The sequence below is a fragment of the Stenella coeruleoalba genome (genome assembly GCF_951394435.1).
Source record: "Stenella coeruleoalba genome assembly, chromosome: 13".
NCBI classification, from domain to species: Eukaryota; Metazoa; Chordata; class Mammalia; order Artiodactyla; family Delphinidae; genus Stenella; species Stenella coeruleoalba.
The window spans coordinates 13,573,999-13,599,501 of record NC_137159.1 but is presented as its reverse complement, the minus strand read 5'-3'; the positions used below and the strand labels follow the sequence as shown (position 1 = coordinate 13,599,501).

The 25,503-nt window shown below is 47.4% G+C and overlaps 1 protein-coding gene across 1 annotated transcript in view; it reads left to right on the top strand.

Moving 5' to 3' along the window:
* SMYD1 (SET and MYND domain containing 1) overlaps positions 1–24,219 on the top strand; it is a 45,322-nt gene extending 21,103 nt beyond the window's left edge. Inside the window, exons 4-11 of the mRNA XM_079940743.1 lie at positions 1,724–1,900; positions 4,393–4,606; positions 7,212–7,342; positions 12,419–12,608; positions 19,225–19,317; positions 21,362–21,525; positions 22,657–22,825; positions 24,056–24,219. Of these exons, the coding sequence (XP_079796869.1) occupies positions 1,724–1,900; positions 4,393–4,606; positions 7,212–7,342; positions 12,419–12,608; positions 19,225–19,317; positions 21,362–21,525; positions 22,657–22,825; positions 24,056–24,214 (1,297 nt within the window). The 3' untranslated portion in view covers positions 24,215–24,219. The remainder of the gene's footprint in view (positions 1–1,723; positions 1,901–4,392; positions 4,607–7,211; positions 7,343–12,418; positions 12,609–19,224; positions 19,318–21,361; positions 21,526–22,656; positions 22,826–24,055) is intronic.
* Positions 24,220–25,503: the final 1,284 nt, after the last annotated feature.

Below are 25,503 nucleotides of genomic sequence, written 5' to 3'. Positions count from 1 at the left end.
CCCTCCCGCCCCCCACGAAAGGGAGGAATTTAAGTTATCTCTCATATCTACATTCATGCTACTTAAAGCTGCAGCATCAGTATCACCTGGGAGCTTGTTAGAAATGCAGAATCTCAGGCCCCACCCCAGACCTGCTGAATTAGAACCACATGATCTCTGAAGATGTGCACACACACTAAAGTTTGAGGAACCCCCCTCTGCATCAGACCCACCCTCTTCCTTCTTCCTAGTTCCAGCCTCGTGGCCAAGCCTTAATGGTAGGTGGGGTGATGGAGAGAAAGGTCAGCCTCATCTCAAGGAGGTCTAAATTAGGAGATAGCTCATAATACTTCCTGGATTTCACCAGCTTTTAAAAATTGACTCTAAGTCCTAAAAAAATTGTGGAATGAGATTTAAACAGGTGTGTGAGCCTGTAGAAAATAATTTGGTGGTTAACCTTTGGAACCCACTGTGTGTTCACTAGGAGAAAAATCATTTCAGATTGATCACGTTTTCTTTTCATGAAAAGTAATTAAACGTTTATTACAGCAAAGTGATTGTAAAGACTCTCATGAGACAATATGAAGGTGAGATATTATTGAACTGATAGTTGCATTGAGTCAAGCCTCATAAGGGATTATATGCATGACTGTAAAGGTCTCTCCATCGCCCAGACTGGGGTGAAATCTATACTGCAGCATCTTGGGGCTCTGTCCCCAGCCTTCTCCTGGTCAAAGCAGCAGTAGCGGCATAATTATGATGCGCTGCGGATTCTGTGCAACTGTAAGTATGTCAGGGTAATTCTACTCTTCCTCTCTCGTTGGGAAAGCTTAAGGGAATGCAAGGGAGAGAGGAAGACATTATTATGGGAATAACCTTGCATCTACTGTAAGTTATAAATAAGCACTAACCTTTTATGCCCTTGAGTACTTCATGACTAGTAACAAATTACTAGCATCACACCTCACAGCAGATGGGGACACAGCAGTTTGTGGAGTTGGCCACCCATCACTTCCACTCTCTCTCTGAGCCAGGAGAATACATCAGATAACATCTGTGACATCAGTAACCTTGTCCATCTTTACTCCTGCAAAACACGCAGAACTATGACATACATCATAACGTGTAGACTTCATTTTGTGTAAAACATGCCATGTTTCATGTCCCATCATATCGTAAGTAGTTACAATATCTTTATTCTTTGGGGAAAGGGACATTCCATTTCAACAATGAGAAGGATATGTCGCACAGTATGCCCTCTCCCGGGCCACGGTGCCAATGACAAGTGACTTTTGGCAAGAGGATTGGGAGGAATTTCCAGCCACTCCCTTGACTTAGAGGAGACTTCCTTGGTTCCTCCGTTGTGATCCAGGAATACCCTGTGGCCCCCCTATTTTAGTGGGTGCTCATGCTGCATGGTGATCTCAAGTTCAAGTGTTCATCCAGCAACTTGTGGTATTCCCGGTGGCTAACGCATAAAGGTTGTAACTCTACGACCTCTTGCTGAATTAAATTGAAGGGCTTATATGAAGAGCACAGTAGAGTTCCCTACATCGGTTTCACTGGAAAATATCTGCCAGAAGCGTAGCTACAGCTAGAGGGGATCTTTGGAAACCCAAGCCCCTTATTTTGAAAAATGAGAATCTGAAGCTTAGAAAGACAAGGACAGCCAGCACCCGAACCCCAGTCCCCCAAAAGCCAGTGTGGTGTCCCCCAATCACAGGTTTTCTCCCTCCATTTCCAGCCTTGTGAACGTTGTGTGCCACACTTGCTTCAAGAGGCAGGAGAAGCTCCACCGCTGCGGGCAGTGCAAGTTTGCCCATTACTGTGACCGCACCTGCCAGAAGGATGCTTGGCAGAACCACAAGAACGAGTGTTCGGCCATCAAGAGATACGGGAAGGTGCCCAATGAGAACATCAGGTCAGAGCTGGGCCCCGGGGTGGAGACTGGGATTCCCAAATGTCAGGCGGGGGATGGCGGCAGGGACAGCATGCCCAGGTCCAAGCAAGCTGGGATGAGTGCAAATCAGGAAAGAGTCCCAAAGAGACAGGATATGGTCCCTTCTTCCGTGCTCTCCCTTGGTCTGGGAAGCCCATCTATGAGGGGATCTCCACTGGTGGAGCTGGTTGCAGACTTGTTCCGTGCGGCTCCCCAGTGTTTAATTTTTTTAAAAAATTTTATTTTATTTGTTTATTTAGTTTTGGCCGTGTTGGATCTTCGTTGCTGTGTGTGGGCTTTCTCTAGTCGCGGCGAGCGGGGGCTACTCTTGGCTGCGGTGCACGGGCTTCTCATTGCAGTGGCTTCTCTCATTGCGGAGAACAGGCTCTAGGCTCACGGGCTTCAGTAGTTGTGGCTCGTGGGCTTAGCAGTTGTGGCTCGTGGACTCTAGAGCGCAGGCTCAGTAGTTGTGGCGCACGGGCTTAGTTGCTCCTCAGCATGTGGGATCTTCCCGGACCAGGGTTCGAACCCGTGTCCCCTGCATTGGCAGGCAGATTCTCAACCACTGCACTACCAGGGAAGCCCCCCAATGTTTACTTTTTAAAAATTGATCTGCCTGTGTCAAAAAATTAATGAGTGGCAGAGAGTCACCAAAGTGTCCCTTGGTCACAGGCTTTATCTTGTGGGCATGGGCTGCCTGATGGTTAACAAGTGGGCCTTCTCTGCCCTCAGAGTGAAGTAAGGCCTTCTGTCTCATACTCAAAGTTCTGTACTTTCTATGCTGTATAGCACGGGGAGATCAGCTTTGTGACGACCTAAAGGGGTGGAATGGGGAGGGTGGGAGGGAAGCCCAAGAGGGAGGGGATATAGGTATACATAGAGCTGGTTCACTTTGTTGTACAGCAGAAACTAACACAACATTGTAAAGCAATTATAATCTAACAAAGATGTAAAAAAAAAAAAAAACTCCCCCCAAAACAAAGTTCTGTGCTTTCTAGGGCCCTCCCTCTTGTCCCACGTTAACCACCCCCCTTCTCCTCCAGAGCCCTTTGCTCCTTCCAGACGAGGCCTTTCTTGCCCCTGCTCCCTGCACATGCACATTTGGGGCTGCCTCAGGGCCTTTGCTTATACTGTTTCCCCTCTCAGATTGTCTTCTCTGCCTTCTCTCTATCTAATCATTAAGAATGTGAATAAGTTCACACATGATGTCGACATCCACTACCTCACTTTGTCTCCTAAACACCTCTGTGTTGGAGGAGGGCATTGAGAGGAGGACACGACCTGCAAGCTGGACCCAGGTCTTTATCCCCTCCCCTGTCCTTGGAGTGTGCTCGCTTGCCTTCCCCGCCTCCCAGAAGCTGCCCAAGAATGTGGCATTGAGATAGCAAAACCCAGTGAAGGCCTCTTTATAAACTCTAAAATTTGGCTGGCAGGGGCCAAGATCTTTTGTGTGTGTGTGTGTGTGTGTGTGTGTTACACGGGCCTCTCACTGTTGTGGCCTCTCCCGTTGCGGAGCACAGGCTCCGGACGTGCAGGCTCAGCGGCCATGGCTCACGGGCCCAGCCGCTCCGTGGCATGTGGGATCTTCCCGGACCGGGGCATGAACCCATGTCCCCTGCATCGTCAGGCGGACTCTCAACCACTGCGCCACCAGGGAAGCCCCCAAGATCTTTTTATCTGTGGCCGCCCAAGACAAGCCTCCTAAGTAAGTCCCCTGCTGATTCAAACTGACACCCACCAATCTGGAGTGGTCTGCCTCTCTTCCTGCCCTCTGTGGATGGGGGCCAGTTTGTGAACCAACACTCTGCAGGTTAGCACGGCAGGGGCTACATATTATCCTCACTTTACTTGCCACTGGAGAGGTTCAGGGAGGTCAAGTGATTTGCCCAGGGTCACACAGTAAGAAGTGGAGTCGTCAGACTCCTTCTCCAGTGCTCATCTTAGCCGCACAGTCAGGAGAGACCCAGGCTGCCGCACCTCCCTGTGTCCCCAGGCCCCTTCCATGATTACCCAGACCCACGTGACCTGGCTTCTGCCCACCTCTCCACCTTTATGTGATTTCCTCTCCTTGCTCCCTAGCTCCAGCACCTTGCTGTTTCTAATCGTGCCAAGCTCTTTCCCTGTTCCTTTGTACTCGCCCCATCTGCACAGGGCGGGCTCTTGTTCACTCCGCTGGCAGCCAGGGGGTGCCTTGTCGAGCCTCCCCCCATCTCCTTGGTTTCCCCTTCCCCAACCGCTCCCTATCAGGTCACCCTGTTTGATTTGGGGCATAGCACTTAACAGTACTTTAGATTATCTTTTCAACTTAGGTCTCCCCCACTCTGAGAAGCTTCATGCTACAAGAAATTCCATCCGTCTAGTTCAAAACGGTGTCTTGGGCCCGACCCTGTGCCGGGCGTGTACTAGACTCTCAGCAAGCGTTTGTCGAATGAATGAGCGCAGCGAGGCCTCTCTAACCCCGCCCCTCTGCGCAGGCTGGCGGCGCGCGTCATGTGGCGGGTGGAGAGAGAGGGCGGCGGGCTTACGGAGGGCTGCCTGGTCCCCGTGGACGACCTGCAGAGCCACGTGGAACACTTCGAGGAGGAGGCGCTGAAAGAGCTGCGGGGGGACGTGGACACTTTCCTGCAGTACTGGCCGCCCCAGAGCCAGCAGTTCAGCATGCAGTACATCTCGCGGATCTTCGGCGTGGTAAGATTTCTCCCAAAGTGGCCTTGGGGCTGGGCTGGCGCCCGGGATTGTCCGACGAAGGACCTTCCAGATGCTGCCAGGTCCGTGTGGAAGGGCGGGCCAAGAGAAGTGCTGGACGGGGGAAAGAGACCTCACATGACGAAGTTTCACCCAGTTCTCTTTCCGGTCTTCGTTTACTCTGAGGTCATGCCTGCGTGGCTGAAGTCAGCACCCCAAGCGTAAACTACTCATTAGCTCTGAGCGGTAGATTTTGATGGTGATTTACCTTCTCGTTCCTCTGCACTTCCTATATTTTCTCTTCTCCGCATTGAAAACGAAGACCCAGTCACTATCCCTTCTTGCCCACCAGTCACTTTGGAAGTAAGGCTCTTCCTTTTCCCACATCTGATGTGCTGATCGTGGGCAACCAGGGAGAGGAGAGTAGGGGCTTTCTGGAGGGCACTGCCTTGAGCAACCTATCCAGGCCTCTTGAAGCCATGAGGGTCCGGGAGGATGGGGTGGGAGCCCAGGGGGTCAGCAGTCTCAGGCCGTGGGCTATGGGGGCATGTCTCCCATCCGGCAGGCCCGGCCCCTTGTGGGGTGCTGGTGAGTGGGCTGAGGAAGGGGTTATTGTGATAACAGTAGCATGATCACACGCAGCATCTCTCACCATGTGCCAGTGCTTCTGTAATAGAGTTCTCCAGAGAAACAGAACCACAAGGATGTACTGTGTGTGTCCATGTATGTGCATATATATATATATATGGTATATTATACTCTATGCTTTATATTACGGATAGCATATATATATTATATATGGAGAGAGAGAGAGAGAGAGAGAGGGAAGGAGATTTATTTTAATGAACTGGCTCTTGTGATGGTGGGAGCTGCTGGTAGGCCATCAGGCTGAAGACCCAAAGAAGAATTGCGGTTCAAGTTCAAAGGCAGTCCACTGGCAGGACTCCTTCTTCCTCAGGGGCAGTCAGTCTCTGTTCTGTGAAGGCCTTCAACTGATTGTATGAGGCCCATCTCCGTTGTGCAGGGTAATCTGCTTTACTCAAAGTCTACCAATTCAAATGTTTATCTCATCCAAAAAACACCTTCACAGAAACATACAGAATAATGTTTAACCAAATATCTGGTCACCACAGCCCAGCCAAGTTGACAGAAAGATAACCATCATAGCCTTCCAGATATTATTTTGTGCAAAACAAGATGAAGTCCGTGGTTTTAACATTCCTATTTTATAGAACAGAAAGCCTAGGGCCAGAGAGGTTACAGGACTGCCAAAGGTCACACAGTGAGCTGGTGTCCAAGGAAGGTCTAGAAGCAGTCTGTCTGATGCCAGAGTTCCTATTCTCACATGTGGAGTTTCTGTGCTCCACAGCCTTGGTGTGAATGGGTGTCATAGACTATCTTGAGTATCTCTAAGGTGGTCTGGGGACTACAGCCAAGGATGCTGTAATCACCAAGGTGTACAGTGGAAAGGACCCATAAAGATCATCTAGTCTAACTTATTTAACCTACAGATGGGAAAATAAGAGCTCAGAGAAGAAAGAAATTTGCCCAAGGTAACACAGCTTATTAGTGGTACTGACGGGCTTAACTTCATGTACTTGCTGAATGACCAATGAGATTGATGGAGAAAGTGACTGTCCTCTAGTATCAATAACAAATAGCTATGTGCTATACAGATCAGTATATATCTATAAATGTATATTGTGTTATAAATATTATGGATAGCGTGTATTTATATATATGATTTTTACATTTGGCAGAAACTTGTGTGCAGATATTAATGTATCCTAGGTAATATTTATTCTTATACATTTTTTTATACCCTGAGAGCAGACATTTGGAATCTATTTCTATAAAAAAATAACTTTTTTTAAGGAAAAAGAAAGAAATCAGGTGCCGTATAAGCAGTAACCAATTTGATATGCCTGGCATTCAGAGATAAATGTTGCACTCATCAGATTTTAAAATCGTGGACAGGGAGTACAAGGTATCCACCAGACACAAAATCATCAAAAACAGATGTTAATTTTATTTTATGAATAGTTATGGGAGCTGAGAGTAGTCAGAGGTAGCAGAGGAGACACACACACACAAAGCAGAGAAGGGCACAGAGAGAGAAACCAAGATAGACGCTGGGGAAGACTCGTGAGACCCAGATACAGGAAAAAGGAGAAACTTCTCAGAACCAACATTTCCATCTTGGGCCTTTTTATTTTTATATTTTATTTTATTTTTTGACTGTGCCATACGGCTTGTGGGACCTTAATTGCCCGACCAGGGATTGAACCTGGGGCCCCGGCAGTGAGAGCACTGAGTCCTAACCACTGAACCACCAGGGAATTCCCATTTTGGGCCTTCTTAGAATACAGCTACCCAAAACTTTCAAGGTGGTGGTGCATTTTAGCAAATAGGAGACTCTCCCACGGTGCTAATCTTGAGGGTCATTTGGAGTCACACAGAGAACAGGAGACTGACTGTCTCGTTTCCAGACTCTCTAAGCATTTCCAGGATGAGACCAGGTTTTCTATTTTTTAAAAAACTTTCAACAGCTGGAGGGTGTTCTGCGCCAAGTCTATGTTAGCTGACTCTCCTCTTTTCCCCTGGGTAGATTAACTGCAATGGTTTCACGCTCAGTGACCAGAGAGGCCTGCAGGCAGTGGGTGTGGGCATCTTCCCCAACCTGGGCCTGGTGAACCATGACTGTTGGCCCAACTGCACGGTCATATTTAACAACGGCAAGTGAGTATGTCTTCAACTTGGGTTGGTATGTTGGGGATGGGGAGACCTTACGGTATTGTCTCTACCCTTGATTTAAACCAAAAGTAACCTGTTGAACCTGAGCTAGCATGGATTCCAAATGGACAGAAAATAGAAATTTTATTCTAGAATAATTGTGAATGGGAGAAACATAATGAGGAAGATGGCAAAGAATTCCACATGAGGAATTTTGGAGTCTCTGTATGTTTCTTGAGGTTGCCTAGATATGTTAGATAAACCTCTAACTGCTACATAATTTAGAACTTGAAGCCTGAGATTTTTCTATCTAGAGGTCATTGCAGAACCTCATCAACTGAGAAGGCGCTTGGCAGGAACAGTCAAGTTCCCAGCAGAAATCAGAAGGCACATGCAGGGGTTACCCTAAGAGAAGTTAGTAAGAGCACAATTGACGGAAGTGTGGGTAGAGTCGAAGAAATTGACAAAGAATGGTGAAATGTCCAGGGTCTAGTGACAGAATGAAACCATTACCACCTTTTGACCTGGAGGGGCAATGGAGGAAGTACGGTTCTTGCAGCTGGTGAGAGCTGTAGCCATGGGACGGGGCCCTTTCTCCCTGCCCACCCCCGCCACTCCAACAGCTTGGCTGTACCTGTAGAGAAACCAGCCACTGCTAGAACTGTGGTGTGGCAGAGGGAGAGCCAAGAGACTAAATACCCCAACCTCTTTCTCCTCCCATCTTCTGATCTCCTCCCATGGGCCAAACCCCAACCAGAAGCCAGAGGGCCAAGGAACCTGGGTGATGAAGCCCTCAGAGGTCAGCCCTGCCCCCCTGGAAGGCACAGGTCGGGACAGGAGGGCAGAGAATGGAATTTGGGGTGGGGCGCAAATGGAGAAGAGTCAGCAAACAGGATGAGCCCCTCGTTGTCCATGGCTTAGGCTGGGGGGCTTTGGGGGAATGAGGCCTAAACAATATTTCTTTTGTTCTTAGAGATGAGCTCTTATGACAGGTGCCAGTTGACTCTAAGCCATCAACAGTGAGCAGGCTTCCCCCCAAAGATAATGGTTTCTGGTTCTCAGCCAAGACTCAAGCTTAAGTTCCAATAGAGCGAGGGCTCTGATTTCCCTTTTCCTTCCTATTTCTGGAAACAAGGGCATGCATGACAGTAGCACTTGAGAAAGTCACTCAAGACAGGACAGTTCATTTTGCACCCAGATGATTATCTTTCCCCAGCATTTGTATTTCCCTTTGTAAGCCTCTTGGGGTCACTGGCCTGGACCTCATGGAATCCTCCCCAGAGGAGCTGGTGTCTGGAGTTACCCTGGTTGGCAGAGAAGATCAGATTCACATGTGGGGCTGGTCTTTCTGGACACCACTCCCCTAAGTGGTGGTGACCCAGAGCTCTTCTTGTCACCACATGTAGCAGCCACAAGAACCCGGGGGCCCTTTCTTCAGATCATCACCAGTGCCCGCTCTCGCTTCCACGCGTCCACTAATTTCGAGCAGCCACATTGTACCCGAGCTTCTTGGATGTTGTGCAAGAGGCGACTGCAGTCACTGTCTAGCTGCCTGCCATAGTGGAAAGAACACTGGACGCGGAGCTAGGAGCCCAATTCTAACCCCAGTAATTTCTGCATACTTCCTGTGTGATGGATCTCCAGACACAGTTCAAACTGTTCCCGAAATAGACATTCAAAGAGGCCACCCTTATTTGTCCAAGATGCTTGTTAATGGGACAATAATAGCCTCCCACGTGTTTTCTTAGCACTCTACTTTTATTTTATTCTTTTGGAAAAGAATGCCTGAAGGACGGTTTATTTTGAGCCAGGGTTTGAATCCAAAGATCGCTTGATGCTGTTTCTTGGCGGCCACACAGCTGGGGACTCTAAGTTGAAGCCCTTATTGGTGTACCACTCAGAAAACCCCAAGGCTCTGAAGGGGTACTCCAAGCCCAATTTGCCCACGATTCGGCGCTCAGACAGGACTGGGCAACCTGGAGCATCTTTCATGAATGGTTCCCATACTTTTTGTGCCCTGCCATTGAAAAATACTGTAGCACTCTGCTTTTCGATGCGTTGTCTCGTGACGGTCTCATGACCAGGTTACCGATGAGAATACCGAGGCCCAGGGAAGTGAAGCAACTTGTCCAGGGCCGAATCCCTTTGAACCCAGAACTTCTCATTCCAAATCCAGTGCACTTTCCACTATAGCAGGCTGCCTCTTGTCAAGGGAGCCCAGCTAGGAGCGGCTGGGATGGAGATGGTTGTGATGACCAAAGCTTTGATGGCATAACCTGGAGTGCTGTGCGCCCTTGCTAGCCATACGGGATAAGCCAATGGTAATGATTTCCATTTGGGTGTCTGTTTTGTTTTTCAGTCATGAGGCAGTGAAATCCATGTTTCACACCCAGATGAGGTGGGTCAGTCTTTGGAAACATCCCTGCTGCTCTGACCCATCTCCCTCACTTGCCTGGTTTGCTGGGGCTGCCCCTTCACGAGACCCCTTGGCTGTCTGTCCGTAATGTCCTTCTGCTCCCCAGAATCTTGTCTTTGCTGGATGCTACGTGTTTAATGCATTTATATTAATCATTTTGTTCCTCACCCACCCACTACCTGCTGTGCCTATGCTTCCCTCTCTTACTCCTCATTTCTCTCTCTCCTCCAACCTCAAAGCGTGAAGGTCCTTTCCAGTCCACATCATCTTAGCAAAAACCCACACTCTCCCTTTAAACCCTGCTTATCGTGAAATGAGCACTGTTGATATTACTGACCTACTAAAGGACTCTGTGTTTTTTTTTTTTTTTTTGCGGTACGCGGGCCTCTCACTGTGGTGGCCTCTCCCGTTGCGGAGCACAGGCTCCAGACGCGCAGGCTCAGCGGCCATGGCTCATGGGCCCAGCTGCTCCGCGGCATGTGGGATCTTCCCGGATCGGGACACGAACCCGTGTCCCCTGCATCGGCAGGCAGACTCTCAACCACTGCACCACCAGGGAAGCCCAAGGACTCTGTGTTTGTTTATAACCTCCAACTTCTCACTCAGACTGGTTCTGAAAATGGTACCCATAACTGTGATGTTTTTGATAAATATTTATTCATAGTATTCTCTTTATTGCTTCTGGTCAACTATGAATTAGTGGTTTAGGTTAGATTTTACTTGGGACTTTTCTTAATGACAACTCCACAGCCCCAGTGGGCCTTTTTCTCAAGGTGGGCTTGAAAGTACTTGAAATGATCTTCGGATTAACAACAAAATGCTGTGTGGAAGTTTGGGCCTTGGGAGGGCAGGGGTAGGAGTGGTCGGTGCACCTGAGTCTGTGTTGATGTGCGTTGCGAGGGACTTCGGACGATTCACATCATCTCCTGGGTGTTTGGTTCTACATTTGTAGGGCAAAGGTCAAGGTGAGAGCGTGTCTAGGGACCTTCCTAATTCTAAGTCTCTGTGGCCCTGGACTCTGCTCCTGACCTCTACAAGAAATACTTAAGTTGCCTACTTGTGGCTCAATTAGCTGAACTGTAGAACTGCAGAGCATTAGAGATGGAAGAGGTCTGGGATCCAAAACAGAATAGTGGTCACTATTCCTCCCCTGATTCCCAGTGCCAGGTTAGGTAGAGTGGGGCATATAAGTGTGCATTTCTTATACCTAAGTGACTTGACATTAATTTGGTTTTGAAAACTCTCTCATATCATTGAAATAATTTGAGATACTCTGAGACCTTGTGGGAATTGGATTAACCTTGGTGCGAAGCAAAGCTACTGGCCAACTCAACTGGTCACTGATTCACTGTTGAACGAGGACATGTCAATATAGTGAGCTGCCTCTGTGAAAGGGCTAGTGGGAGCAGAATTGCTTACTTATCCTGTATTATCACATATATTGGGCAAGGCAGTGTACCCCATTTTGAGAGAAGGTTCTTTAACCTTAAGTGGTCACCTCAGGGGCCTGGACATGCAAGTCACTGCTGTTCCTCGCTTGGCTGTCACCTCCGAGCACGTGGAAGGGGCTCCCTCTGACTGGGACCTTTCTCTGGTGCTGGAATCTTCTCCTGCCTTTCACGTGGCATCTGAATCAGCCTCTCTGGGAGGTAAAGGAAATGACCATGGACTTCTCTGTAGATGCTTTCCCAGCCCTCTGCATCCTGCCCCTCACTCTCTGGGTGATGGGTTCCCTCTGGGCAGGGAGGCCCCCTGATGTTGGGGGGATACAGGGGCATAGCTTAGGATCCAGCTTGCCGGGCTCACCACTCTTTCTGTAGTTTCTGGACTCCTGGGTGGAAGATGCATGGCTGAGAGGCCCACAGGCTGGTCTCAGCTAGTTTGGCCTCGCTGGGTGTCAGTTGTGCAGTGGGATTTTGTCTTCAGTACATTCTGTATCTATCACATGGTGAGGTGTGTAGTGCTGTAAGTAATTGGAGGGTCAGGTCTAGGCTGGAAGGGGGTTACAATGTCATCTTCTCTCACTAACCACCTTCAACCCCAAAGCCATGTCCCCCAGTAAACACAAAAGTGAACAATGCAGTGGGCTAATAAAGAGCTAGCCTTTATTTGCCTCAGAGATCTCTAGGCATAAGTCTCCTCACATAAATTAGGTCTGAACCATTGGACCAAAGGTTAAGGTAAGAGGGGGCTTATAATTAGACACAGAACGGGCCAAGCTTCTGGGTAACTGAATGTGCGTGTTTCTGAGAGAAGCAGTCTCCAAACTAACCAGAAATGACTGTCAAGGCTTCTCTTGTTTGGAGTTTTTGCCTTATTATTTCTCCATTCCTTTGTTACAGACAATCAGTAGCTAAATGCACTGGGAGACCTGCAGGCGTGGAAGCTTTGTATGCTTTTATGATGGAGCCCAGACCTCTACTGGGAGTCTATTTGAGCTGATTCCAGAGCAATTAGCTGAATGGAGCAGATTTGATTGTTATAATGAGTAGAGTAGAACTCTCCAGAAAACTGTCCTTTACACCACATCTCCCCCTTTGGGGGGGGAATGGAGTTTTCTCAGTGTTAGTGGAGGTCGTTGTCTTTGAGACTCAACTTCTTGAAACCTTGAAGAGCGTACATCCCACCCCGGATCTGATGGACTCTTCTCCTTTACCCTGCTCCAGAATTGAACTCCGGGCCCTGGGCAAGATCTCAGAAGGAGAGGAGCTGACCGTGTCCTATATCGACTTCCTTAACGTCAGTGAAGAACGCAAGAAGCAGCTGAAGAAGCAGTACTACTTTGACTGTACGTGTGAGCACTGCCAGAAAGGGCTGAAGGACGACCTCTTCCTGGGTGTGAAAGACGACCCGAAGGTACAGGCAGCCCCACCACTGGGGTGCTTCTGGGCATCTTCCCAGGAGCCAGGCGAGGGCAGATTCCACAGCTAACCAAGGCGCCTCTGCCCTGGTGGACAGAGCGGGTGGTGGACAGAGCACGCAGATGGGTCCCAGCTAGCGTCCTGGTACCACTGCTTGCCAGGTGTCTGACTTTGGGGAAGTTACTCTGTTTTCTCATTTGTAAGATAGGAATGATGGCACCTGCTACAGGGGTTGTTATGAGGATTAAGCAAGATGATATATGTAAAAGGAGAGGCATAGAGAGTAGACACTGAAGGAGAGGCATAGAGAGTAGACACTGAAGGAGTGGCATAGAGAGTAGACGCTAAAGGAGACGCATAGAGAGTAGACACTCAGTAAATTTAAGTTCCTCTTCTTGCCCCTTTGCAGGTTAAGTGATGCTGAGAATTCCATATAGAGAGACCAGATGGGCAAAGAGATTTGTTGTCGGGTTATCACAAAGATATTCCTAGTCCCATGGAAATGGGCAATGGGGAGATGGGGCAATGTTTGGATTGCTTAATATGCTTAATTCCTGAGTAACTGTTGCCTAATTGATGGTGAGACCACTCAGCACTGGAAGTCTTACCAAGGGAGATGTCCCCCAGCGCCCCCTTCACAATAAGCAGGCCTTCGTAGAGGCTCCTGAAGAAGACCTCAAGACCTCAGATAATCAACTATACTTCAATAAAAAAAAAAAAAAGAGAGAGAGAGAGACTTAGGAACGAAGGCACCTGGTCCAGGAATGCAAATATGCGAAGAGCATGACCTGCCGGGGGACCTGAGTCCTCGGCTGCATCTCCCTTCACAGACTGCGGTGCTCTGGCCCTGCACCAAATCCCCTGTGGGGAGGGCAGCTTTCCCCCCACCCGTGAGGCCTGCCAGGGAGAGCCTTTGGAATTGCCTATGGTCAGGTCTGAAAAATCACACATAGGTTTTTAACCGGGAGCCATTCTCCTCGGGGAGGCTAACCCAGCACTTCTATATAATTCACAGTTCACCAGAGCATTTAAGATACAAATATACTTCTGAATTAACGTATGCATCCTAAGTGTGGGCAGGAACTTGTCTCTGGTTAGAGCAAAGGCTACAAGCAAAACTGACTTCTAGGTTCAGATGGTGGGGCCTCTCTCAATGACTTCATTACCCAGTGGTGTCAGTGCTACTGTCCAGATAGCTCTGTTCCCCCACTTGATGCACCTCTCTTTCATTTTCTGGCTATTCGAGGCTTCTTTTGCCACTAACTTATTTTTACTCTCAATATATAATATTTTTTACCCTTTGGCCAAGCAGTTCTAAGAATTTACCCTGCAGATATACTTGAGTATGTGCACAGGGATATATGTGTAAAGAGATAGTACATTATGGCATTGTTAGGAACAGCAAAATATTGGAAAAAAGCTAAATAACCACCAATAGGGAAATATTTAAGTTAAGAAAATAAACTAATGAGGTAGATCTTTGTGTACAGACATGGAATGAGCTCTCTTTCTTTTTTTTTTATTTATTATTTTTAAAAATTGAAGTATAGCTGATTTACAGTGTTGTGTTAGTTTCTGGTGTACAGCAAAGTGACTCAGTTATACATACATACATATATTCTTCTTCATATTCTTTTCCATGATGATTTATTACAGGATTTTGAATATAGTTCCCTGTTCTATACAGTAGGACCTTGTTGTTTATCATTCTACGTGTAATAATTTGCATCTGCTAGTCTCAAACTCCCAATACTTCCCTCCCCCATCCCCCTCCCCCTTGGCAACCACAAGTCTCTATGTCTGTGAGTCTGTTTCTGTTTCATAGATAAGTTCATTTGTGTCACATTTTAGATTCCACATCTAAGTGGTATCATATGGTATTTGTTTTTCTCTTTCTGACTTACTTTGCTTAGTGTGATAATCTCTAGGTCCATCCATGTAGCTGCAAATCGCATTATTTCATTCTTTTTTATGGCCGAGTAATATTCCATTGTACCACATCTTCTTTATCCATTCATCTGTCGATGGACATTTAGGTTGTTTCCATGTCTTGGTAATTGTAAATAGTTGAGCTCTATTTCTTAAGGGAAAAGAGTTAAGGGGCTGGACATTGACGTATGAATTCGTTTCCTAGGGCTGCCATAACACAGTACCCCAAACTGGGTGGCTTACAATAGAAATGTATTGTTTCTCAGGTCTGGAGGCTAAAATCTGAAATCAAGGTCTTGGCAGGGCTGGTTCCTTTTGAGGGCTGTGAAAGAAGGGTCTGTTCTAGGCCTCTTTCTTTGGCTTGTAGCTGACCCTGAGCCTTTTCACATGGTCTTCTCCTCATGTGTCTCTTTCTCTTCACCTGACATTGTTTTTTTAAGAACACCAGTGCTGTTGGATTAAGGGCCCATCCTACTTGAGTATGACCTCATCTTAACAAATTACATCTGCAATGACCCCATTTCTAAATAAGGTCAGATTCTGAGGTACTGGGGGTTAAGACTGCAACATAGGAATTTAATTTGGGGGGGATGAAATTCAACCCATAACACTGTGTATGCTACCATTTCTGAAAATTAAATTTATTAAATTATTTCAATTAAAAGGGACACATGCCCTGACACAGATTCGCTCACCCCACCTGGGTGTGCAAGCAGAGTCAGTCTCCAAACAGACAGAAGTAGGAGGAGGAATCTGTAACCAGTGGATCAACGATGCCTAGTGTGGAGAAGTTGAGAGTCATCCCTCCCAGGCAGGATACAAAGCAGGAATGTGTTCCTTATAGGAACAACCCCATTTTCACAGAATCAAAGGTTCTGTTTTCCAGGAAATGTGTACTGACACTTATGTGTGGGGCACTGAACACAGTACCACAGGAGCTACAGAAAAGAATAAGCTACTGTGTCCACCCTCACCCTGACCTTCCAGAACCTGCAGGATAATATGTGTCTTATCAGCAAGCCAGCCAGCCTTCCCTCCTGGTGCCTGGCCCTGAGTATTTTTTTCATAACTTGCTTCCACCACTACCTAATTTTTCAAAGAGGCCAGACCCTCTTTTCTCCCTTCAGAAATTAAGTGAAACAACTGTGTAGTCATTTCTCTAAATTTTTCAATATTTACCTGGCAACTCCAATAGTTAAATAGGTGATGTGTGGCTGTTAGCTCCTGTCCCTTCACTTTAGATACGCTCACCAGCTGGTGACTGTATGCCCACGTCTTTCAGTCTGAATTAGCAGAGCTGACATCTCTCTTGATATAAAAACATCGATGATTTCTGCTTGAACCGACCTTGATTCAAAGCGAAAACTGTCTATTATTTTTATATCACATTGGGTTTCTCTGTTAAAATAAAGAAATAACTCAAAATTAAAATGACTCAACCAAAACAAGTAAGCAGAAAAAAAAATTGAGTATAACTTTTTAAAGGCAAGTGCATCTGAAGGCATATAAAAAGCCATTATATTGCAGTGGAAAGAATACTGGAGAATTAGGAGGCCTGTGTTCTAGTTCTGGCTGTGACCCTGAATGTCTGAGCTTGGGCACGTCTCTTCCTTGTGGGTCTCAGTTTCCTCATCTGTAAAGTGGAGCATTGGACTAACTTATTAACAGTTCCTTCAAGCTTTTCTATCTACGATGTCATCACAGTTGCTCTTCTTTCTTCATTTAAATAATGCTTTATCCCAGCCTGACAAGCTCCTTTCTATACACCAGCCTTTGTGACTCATCTTCAAACCTTAAATTGGCATCAAAATTGTTTCTGACTCCTATGTATATATTATAAATAAATAAATATAATAAAAACATACACATATAGACCTGCATAAAAATAAAAACCAAATTTTTTAAAAATGAGAACATAACACCAATTTCCCCCGATTGTAGCTTTGGACCCTCCTTGTTTAGGCTGTTTGGTTCTCTCTCTCTCTCTCTCTCTCTCTCTCTCTCTCCAGCCTTCAGCTATGGTTTTTACAATAGGAATGTTCCAGTTTCTCAAGGTTGGGGAGCTAATGTCCCTCTTTCCTTCCCCTCCTCTTTTGATTCCTCCTCTGGCTTCTACCCCTCTCCTCCGGTTCCTTTCTCTTCCTCCCTGTTTTCTATTAGTTGTGGTGTGCTCCTCGAGAGGGGAGCCTCTCTCTGTGGGCTTCCTTACATCCTATCTGCAGATCAGGTTTTCCTGCCTTTACTCCGAAAAGGGAGCCAAGTGGAACTGCCCATTTCCCTTCTCCGAATAGCTTTATCCCATGTTGCATGTGTCAGTTAACAACCTTTCAGCCAGGTTGTTTTGAGAACATTGGCAGTTGCCTCCTTGAAAAAATTTAATTCCCTTCCAGAGCTTAAAGTAACACTCTTCCTTACAACATCAAACTGAGCAAGGCTTTCATTAACACCTAACAGCTTGGTATTCCCTGAATTTACCCTGCAAGATATTGATTACCCCAGAAGATTCACTAAGTATTTTGAGTTTTAAAGACAATGGAACGTACAGTGGGTTGGAGACTAGTGTGATTTTATGAGCCAACACTTGGGCAACAAACTATAGGTGAAACTAAAGATGTACGTTTGATGGATGGGTGACACACCTCCGAACCACCAGTCACAGAACTCTACACAACCAGGCAAGATATGGACTCCTCTCACTAATGTGCTTGATTCCAATGGGCTAAGGAAAGCAGACGCACGCTGAAATGACTGGTCTTGGGACCAAGGCATGGTCTGCTAACTAGCAGAATGCTGAGTAGCGCTCGGGCGGGAAGCCAACATTCGGGTCGTCAGGCAGGAAGGCAGCCAGAAGCCAGGCATCTCAGCCAAATCAAAGGTCAAGGTGAAAGTTAAGTCAGGAGTGAGACCTGCCAGAAGAACTCAGAGCATTGATGGATGCATCAGATGCTGGAGTCAGGCTGTGAGACAAGTACAGAAACAAATACAGAAGAATTGCAGGGAGGCCCAGATAACAGAAGGATACGGAAATGAAGGTAGTCAGAATTTTAGGGATGATCAAGAACTCTGCAGAAGCCAAAGTAGGTGAAGTGGGGAGAAGCATAAATATAATCCCACTTCCTTAAGTGATCTCGACCCTGAGGCAAGCTGTCCTGGGTTCGGGTTCTCCTATTGCAAGATGGACACTGTGGAACTGGCTCAAGACAGCTGGGAGCCTGAGGGAAGACCCTTGATCTCCACGTATTAGGGGGCTGTATTTTTAAGGGAACAGATGCCCATTCTCCTGTAACTTTTTGGTAGTTTAGTGACGGTGACCTCACAAAATAATGTGAGCAGCAGATATAAACACAGCTGTTGATCCCGATTCTTTGTGGTGAAAAAATTGGACGACCAGAGAACTGATTAAATTGTTCTAGTTTCGTCCAGTGGAAAACTCTAGTTACTAAAAAGGCGATATAGGTATTTTTATATTTATATGCAAAAATATCCACAATCTACTGAGTGAAAAAAAAGCAGGCAATAGACAGAAATATGTTATTATTCGAGTTAGAAAAAGATTGATGCTATTGACATATACACCCTCATGCATGTGTGTACATGCAGGACTGCAATTCAGCCAGAACACACAGTCATACAGACATACTCTTTGTCGATGTGTCTGTGCCTTTGATAGGTCGGTGCCTTTCCTGTACCAGTTGTTACATAGTTTAAATATTTTTCCTCTGTATACTCATTGGAAATACTCCTCAACGTGCTGTGTCCATCTTCGTGTGGGTTCTGGGCATTTCTACTGTTTTCTCCGTACTTTTTCATAATGTTTTAATTTTTTACAGTTTGCATATGTTAATTTTACAGTCAGAATAAATAATAAAGGTATTTTTATTTTGGAAAAAAGTTATATTAGATTTGCCCAAGCAAAAAAAAAAAAATCTTTTTTTCAGAAAAAAACTTCTCTTTCTTTAGTATTTTTTTTTTTTTTTTTGCTGTTGAGTTTTTTGGGGTTTTTTTTTGCCACGTGGTACGCGGGATCTTAGTTCCCTGACCAGGGATCGAACCTGTGCCCCCTGCAGTGGAAACGAGGAGTCTTAACCACTGAACCGCCAGGGAAGTCCCCCCAGAAAAGAGCTTCTGACATGGATAAACATAGCAAGCAAACTTTTCCTTTGGTCTTTGAGAAATTTGGCACTTTTTCTTCAAAATTATCGTGCCTTCATGGGAACTGGCTTCTTAATTATGGTACCTCAAATATCAAAACCTCATTTTTTTTTTTTTAAAAGATCACTAGACTGCTTAGGCTAACATAGGGAGCCTGGTAGGTCTAGATTTCACGGCTGACAAGTTCTCTCATGGATATCCTTTTGGTCTAGACAAGGAAATAGGGACTGAATGCAGAGACACTTGGAAGGGTTGACAGCCCATAGCTACAGGGCCCTCTTTAATGAGCTCCAATGGCAAACTGGAGTATGATATTTTTTGGTCAAGTCCCCGGCCTCTGCCCTCAACCACTGGACCACCAGGGAAGTCCTGAGCTCTAGGGACCTTGAGTGGCATTTACAGAACTGAAGCATTCAATGAAGAAGGCATTCATCTTGTACTACAGTGAATGTCAAAGGTGGCAGCTGTTCAAAGATGCAGTGGGTTGCCTCACAAGGGGGTCTCCAACTGAATGTCCCTCCCCTTCCCAGCCCTCTCAGGAGGTGGTGAAGGAGATGACACAGTTCTCCAAGGACACGCTCGAAAACATTGACAAGGCTCGCTCCGAGGGTTTGTACCACGAGGTAAGAATTCATTTTTCTTTTTCTGCGGTACGCGGGCCTCTCACTGTTGTGGCCTCTCCCGTTACGGAGCACAGGCTCCGGATGGACAGGCTCAGCGGCCATGGCTCACGGGCCCAGCCGCTCCACGGCATGCGGGATCTTCCCGGTCCGGGGCACGAACCCGTGTCCCCTGCATCGGCAACTCACTGAAACTGGGTTTGAGGAGAGCACAGGCAGCCTGACAAACGTCCTGGGGCCGGGGGTGTCTGTGATATCGGGGATGGAGGAATGGAAATGGCAATGGGTGTCTTGCTTTCTCGCGTCCTGGCTACAGTGTCCAGATCTACTAACTGTGCATTCAACCCTGGTTCTAGAAACACCAGGCGTTCTCAACTGGCTGTACACAAGAATCATTGAAAAAATCCTGATGCTCAGGACAATTCCTCCAGCATCTCTAGGAGTGGGACCCAGACATCAAGATTTGTAAAGCTCCCGAGTGATTTCAACAGGCACCTAGAGTTGAGACCCACGGCCAACACTGACCTGCAGAGCACGTGCCTGCGCTGAATTCACAAAGGCAGCTTGTTGGAAGTACAGATTCCCGTGTCTCACCCCTAAGGTGTGATCCGTCTAGTCTGCAACAGAACACAGGGACCATGAAGCAGGATTTTTTCCCCCAAGCTCTTTAGACAATTTGGTAGCTAGGTTTGGATGGCACTAGGGCATGGCAAGGTGGGAGGTTAATTTCTGTTCGTTTCTATCTGCTTTTCTCTGATCTTCATTCGCCTCCTTTCCTCACTCATTCTTTGCCCACTTTTGAGCCCTTACTGGGGTGACCAACACACGACATGCTCCTTGCCTCCCGGGAGTTCTGTCAGGTTGCGAGGAGAGAGTCCCATGAACAAAGTGTTGCTGTACAGTCCGGAAAATCTATGGCAGAGGCTCGCGGTAGGAGCTGGAGCTCCGGATTCCATTCCTCTGTCGTCTTCTTCGTTTGTCCTCTTCTCTGCTCACGCTTGGTAGGGTCGGGTGCAGGGCTGGACGCTGCTCATGGGCTTACAAGGATTGTCTTCAGGATAGATTGTTTGCCAGCTCACAGTTTGCCACGCCCCTACCTGGCTGCCTCATGGGCCTCTGGGAGAGTCTCAGAGAAAACTGGTTTCCACGCATTTGAAATGGAAAGAATTGTGTGACATTTCTCCCGTGAGAGTGGCAAGGGAAGGAGGGGAGAACTGTGAACCACTAAAATCTAGAGACCATCTGACTGTGTAGGGTGTAACTGAAGATACGTCTACACATGAGTCAGTTGGAAAAGCCTGACTGTAAAGCCGCTTGTGGTCGGGCCCATCTTCTTCCTCACCAGGACCCATGTGGCCTCCTCCTGATGGGTCGCCTGGCCTCTCTCTCTGCCAATCCCTCCCGTACACTTTGAGCAGGGCATGACTGTCCAACCTCACTGTGCATAAGGGCCACCCAGGGGCAGATGTGAAGGATGCCAGGGTCCCTCCCCCGGGTATTCAGTTTCAATTGGTCTGGGGTAGGACTCAGACATCGGGATTTAAAAAAGCTCTCCAGATGACTCCAGAGCACAGCCAGGATGCAGAATCATGGGAATGATGGTTAAGATAAAGCTCCACTGCTTGATTTGAATACTTGCTCCATTGCTCACTTTCTGTGTAACTTTGGCAAAGCACTCGCCGCTCTGTGCTTCAGTTTCCTCGTCTGGGAGAATGGGAATATTAGTAGTGCCTATCTCATTGCATTGTTGTGAGAAGGAGTACATATATATGTAGGAACATGGCTTTCATAACTCCCTGCTGACTTCTGTGATAACTCCTCATTCTGCCGTGTCAGCTGTGTCTCCCACTGTTACCCTTGCCATCCCTACATCTTAGCCAAACAGGGCCATTTTGCTATTCAGATCACAAACTTGTGCTTTCCCTTCTCTGCCGGTGGTTTCCTCAAGCTTCGAAGAGTGAGTGTCCAATGCCAGCGTGATGCTCCCGTATGTGAGTCCAGCATGTGCTCTGGTGCAGGGGTAACAGACAGGGCCTGTGTCTCCTAGGTTGTGAAGTTATGCCGGGAGTGCCTGCAGAAGCAGGAGCCAGTGTTTGCCGACACCAACATCTACACGCTGCGGCTGTTGAGCACCGTCTCCGAGGTCCTCTCCTACCTGCAGGCCTTTGAGGAGGCCTCACACTACGCCAGGAGGATGGTGGATGGCTATATGTAGGTGACGATCCTGGGTCTCAGGTAGTCTCCTGGAAACGTGTCTATTCCAGGGATGGCAAAGAGATGGCATGCCTGTCGCTACCTCTCCCTCCTGCGCCCACAGCAGACATCAGTAATTGATACCTGTCCTCTTTATAACTGAGTCTTTGTATCGTGGAGTTCTGAGCAATAATGTCCAAATAATCAGATTTGCTACCTGAGATGAAATCTATTTGTCATCCCTGGTCTTTCCCAAATCCTCCAGCTTGTCTATCATTTGGGAGGCATCTTCTGCTTGTGATTTCCTTAAGGCTAAATCTGGCTTGACTTTAAGTGCTTAGAAAAGTTTCTCCCCCCTAACAATCAACAGAGGCAATCTTGTCAGCTTTAGATTTTATTTTTTTTTTAAAAAAAGAGGGACTTCCTTGGTGGTCCAGTGGTTGAGACTCCTCGCTTCCACTGCAGGGGGCATGGGTTCCATCCCTGGTTTGGGAACTAAGATCCCACGTGCTGCACAGCAAGGTGCAAAAAAAAGAGGTGTCAGCCATTCTTGCTTATCAATTGTAAAAGGCAAGTCCTTTGCCTTCCCTCTGCTAATGTCCTCTCTTGCCTTATGTGTCCACATGGGCATGTGAATTTGTATTTCTGGCCAAATGAATATGTTGGCATAAGAAAGTTGCATTTTTTTGAGTGGATGTTACTCATAAACAAAATCTGGGAAACCTGTACACCATGCGAAAGGAAGTCCTGTTAAGAGAGTGCCAAGGAGGTGAAGATACAACCCTGTCCCAAGAAGGACATTCGAATTATTTTTTTTCCCCTGAACTTCCTAGCCCTTTCAAAGGAGGGCTGAAGGCTCCCAGCTCCTTGTACTCAAGTTTCAAGTACAATCCTGACCCCGTTTCCCCATTAGGACTTGGCTCAGTAGCTAGGTCGGAGTCTCAGCTCTTGCAGCCTCGCCGCGTGGGGTGTTTGGCATCTCAGTGCATCTCTGTGTGCCCTAGTCTCCCCTGATGGTTGACGCCTCACAGCGCTGGTGGGAGAGTATATGGACTTCATCAGTGAGGTCACTTTATAAGTTGTCAAATGTTGTGCAGATAAAAGGTAGGTTGGGAATATGTGTCATCATTACTTGCTCTGCCCCTGCAGGAAGCTGTATCACCCCAACAATGCCCAGCTGGGCATGGCCATCATGCGGGCAGGGCTGACCAACTGGCACGCTGGCAACATTGAGGTGGGGCACGGCATGATCTGCAAAGCCTACGCCATTCTCCTGGTGACACACGGACCCTCCCACCCCATCACCAAGGACTTAGAGGCAAGTGGCTTCTTGGGGCGAGTCTGGGCTCTCTGAAGATGGAAGCTGAGGGCTAGACTCCGCTTTTGGAAAGACCCTAGATTGCCTGCTAGACCAGAAGGGAATTCAGAAATGCTTAGTCCGCTCCCCTTGTTTTACATCTGAGCAAACTGAGGCCCAGAGAAGGGGAGTAACCTGTCCTTGGTCACAAAGCGAGTGGACGGCAACATTGAGGCTTGAACCCTGGGATGCTCCAGGCCTGGACTGAGAAAACCTAATGGTGTGCATATGTGTGTGTAGCACGTACATTAGAAAACGTGCCACGTGGAGTAGCGTCAGGGAACACAGGCTCTGGGACCAGACTGCTGGGATCCAATTCCAGTTGGACCACTTTCCAGCTTTGTGGCTACAAATATTGAGTGTGTGGGCCTCAGTCTTCTCATCAGAAAAATGGAGAAAAAAGGGTACGATTGTGGCAAAGGTTCAATGAATTGATGTGTGAAAAGCACTCAACAGTGTCTGGTGAGTGGCATGCTCTTCATAGCTGCTGGCTGGCTTTGTGCTTCGAGGGCTGATTTATTTGAAAGTGACGGGGTTCAGAGGACTGTCCTCAGGCAGTAGTACAGGGAAAGAGGACAGACTTTGGTGTCATAGAATGTATGTCAGTACATTAAGCTTGTCAAATACAAGTGTTTGTCATTGTATTCACTGCTCTAACCTCAGCCCCTCAACGAAGCCTGGCCCTTGATAAATATTTCTTGAATTAACATATGGGAGAATGAGGGTTTTTCTGTGTGTCACATAGAAATAGTAATCTTCCCGGCCGTTGTAAAGTACGAGGGAATCTCACCCATTTCGTGTATGAGGAAACTGAGGGCTGAAGGGATTAAGTCCCTTGCCTGATGTCCCACAGTGTTGATGGGACTTAAGTTCAGGAACCAGGGTTCAAATCCAGGTCCCCACCTAGCAGTTCCTAAGAACAAACATTCTCCGCTGAGAGCATTCCCTCAAGCTACTCTCTCAGGTGTCTGACTCCCTCTTCCTAACAAATGGAGTCCACGGCCAGGACATTAGACTCGCAGTGTATGAGTGTGTGTGTGTGTGTGTCCTCTGGGGAGGTACAGTTGAATCTCAGTGGCTGGGAGCCACTTACCCCATAGTCTGTCATTTCCAAAAGGGCCAAGGTAGGTCAGAAACCAACACATCCTGGGGGTTTGTCCTCACTGTTTTCGGTGTATCCGCGTCCCACAGGCCATGCGGATGCAGACGGAGATGGAGCTGCGCATGTTCCGACAGAACGAGTTCATGTACCACAAGATGCGTGAGGCCGCCCTGAACAACCAGCCCATGCAGGTCATGGCTGAACCCAGCAATGAGCCGGCGCCGGCTTTGTTCCACAAGAAGCAATGAGGACCTGCCTGGTGGGAGAGGGGCGCCGTGGCTGGGGAACTGGGGAGACATTCTGGAGGTGGTGGGTTTCTGGGGAGACCCTTGATGAGGAAATCAGCGTAACACTCAGCCTTGTTGCCGCGGGAATGTCCTACTCTTTTTTCCCAGTGTCATTTCGGTTCATTTCAACTCAGTTCGATTCAATTTAACCCTATCCCAGACCAGTCCAACTCCTCCTACAAATATTTATTGGGATAAATATTTATAGGGATAAAGAAGCTCCAAAGGTAGCTGGAGAGGCAAAATGTAAACAATTAAAGCACAGTGTGATGATAAATGCAATGGTAAACTCTATGGAGAGAGGGGTACAGTGGAGGGCATGTGTCTGGTGTGTGTGTGTGTGTGTGTGTGTGTGTGTGTGTAGTGGTGAGGGTGTCATGGAGGAGATGACATCTGAGCTAAGGGTGGCAGATACCTGGAGTCTCAGGTGGCCGCTCACCTATCTGTGCAGGTGTCTCTGGAATATTCGGGATTTGCTGACTGGGATGGGTGATGTTCAGTTTCCTCAGGCGAGTGTGGAGTTATGAAGAAGAGACTGTCTTTGGGCCTTTCAGGTCGTACTCAGAGAACTGAAACTTCTTCAGAAGGGCACGTATGCAGAAGGAGGGCTTTGCCCAAACCACTTGGGGCCTCAGTTTAAAGTCTGGGTTCCCAGCATTATTCTGAAACTACTTCTAGAACACAGAGAGGGAGTGTTTCCTTTCCACACCCTCCCTGCCAAGCCCTGTGATTCCCGGGACGTGGGGCTACTTGGATAATAGCTGAGATTTTTCTGACCATTGGCCTCCTAGGACTGGAGAAGTCTCTTCAGGGTGAAGTTGAGGGAGAAACTTGGAAACCCACATACCTGATGATCATGGGTCCAGCGGAATTGGCCTTTGCATCTTTTATTTTGTCATGTGTGCCTGGGTGGCCTTTACCAGCTTAGAGTTCATCACTGGCCCCCAGTAAATCTCTATTTTTTAGTAACGAATAATTATGACTTCCCTTGCTTGATTTCTTTCATTGTCCATTCCCTGGGTCCTCTGCTTTCCTTACCAGAAGGAATGTCTAGTCTGGACTCTGCACACTTAGGTGAGGACCTCTCTGGGAGTGTGACCAACTTGCCCTCATCTCCTGGGAGGCTGCTCTGGTTTCCACCCAAGAGTGTGGGTCTTGGGAATCAACCAACCTAGTTGTCCCATTGGCCTGTTATCTTCTGGGATCCCAAACTTCTCACGAATGTTTTGGGGGATCCTGGACAAAAGCCC